This window comes from Arachis ipaensis, chromosome B04, assembly GCF_000816755.2.
Source record: "Arachis ipaensis cultivar K30076 chromosome B04, Araip1.1, whole genome shotgun sequence".
Taxonomy (NCBI): domain Eukaryota; kingdom Viridiplantae; phylum Streptophyta; class Magnoliopsida; order Fabales; family Fabaceae; genus Arachis; species Arachis ipaensis.
In genome coordinates, this window is record NC_029788.2 from 1,093,607 (window position 1) to 1,094,496 (window position 890).

Consider the following 890-nt stretch of genomic DNA (forward strand, 5'->3'; position numbering starts at 1 on the left):
ATCTCCCACCATTAGATGTAATCTCACACCATTAAAAACACTATTGATGGTCAATTGATGGTTACAAAAATGACTGAAGACTGAACCCTAGCATTCATCATTAAACTAAAATACAATAACATCTCGAACTAATTATCCTATCAAATCATTCAAAGTATTATTACCTCTTACCTCTCTAATGTACAGGGCTTTCCTCACACTTTCATCATTTGCCCATGTGTTCACAAGAATGTGAGAATAACTCTAAAATAGACGGTTAGCATAATCAAGTTAGGTCTAATGTTAATTTTCTCAACATTATAAACATTATAAGGAGCAAAATGTTTCATGATAATTCGTTGTGTTAATATTAAGATGAAAATTCAGGTGCAGTCGACTTCACATGAAGTTGATAGCCGAGAACTGTTCGATAAAAATTTAGTCAAATCAGTCAAATTATTTAACGACTTTCAACTATCAACTTCACGTGAAGCCGACTGGACCCGAGTTTCCACCAAATATTAATATCTCATACATACTCTTTCCAAAAGTAGCTTTAAATAGTAAATAACTATCTCTTTAGTCCTTATTATTAACCTACATATATATAAACAAGTTGATATGTAAAGACAAATAATAAAGTGAATGTACTTAACTCTACACCAAAATTCTGAACGATGTTGAAGTGAGGATTGTAAAATTCCATGATTCACACCAGGTGTCGTTTCACACAAAGGTTCCAAAATTTGTTGTGGATTTATGTAACGAACTAACTGCAAATCCATAAGCTACATCATTATTTTAATTATATCTTATATGTACTAGGACTTAATATTAATTGCGACACCCAAAAACTTACATACAGATAAAGTGGTAAATAATACTTTTTGTCTATAAACTTTTTGAAATAT

At 30.8% G+C, this 890-nt stretch overlaps 1 protein-coding gene across 7 annotated transcripts in view; it reads right to left on the reverse strand.

Moving 5' to 3' along the window:
* Positions 1-890, reverse strand: part of LOC107638340 (serine carboxypeptidase-like 13) — a 79,760-nt gene that overhangs the window by 61,899 nt on the left and 16,971 nt on the right. For 6 of the 7 annotated variants that reach the window (XM_021120343.1, XM_021120345.1, XM_021120341.1 and 3 more), the window contains 2 exons: positions 636-754; positions 172-243 (listed from right to left, as the gene is read on the reverse strand). The exons of the other annotated variant lie outside the window; for it this stretch is intronic. In XM_021120343.1, coding sequence (XP_020976002.1) covers positions 172-243; positions 636-754 — 191 coding nt within the window. The remainder of the gene's footprint in view (positions 1-171; positions 244-635; positions 755-890) is intronic. 7 annotated transcript variants of the gene reach the window in all.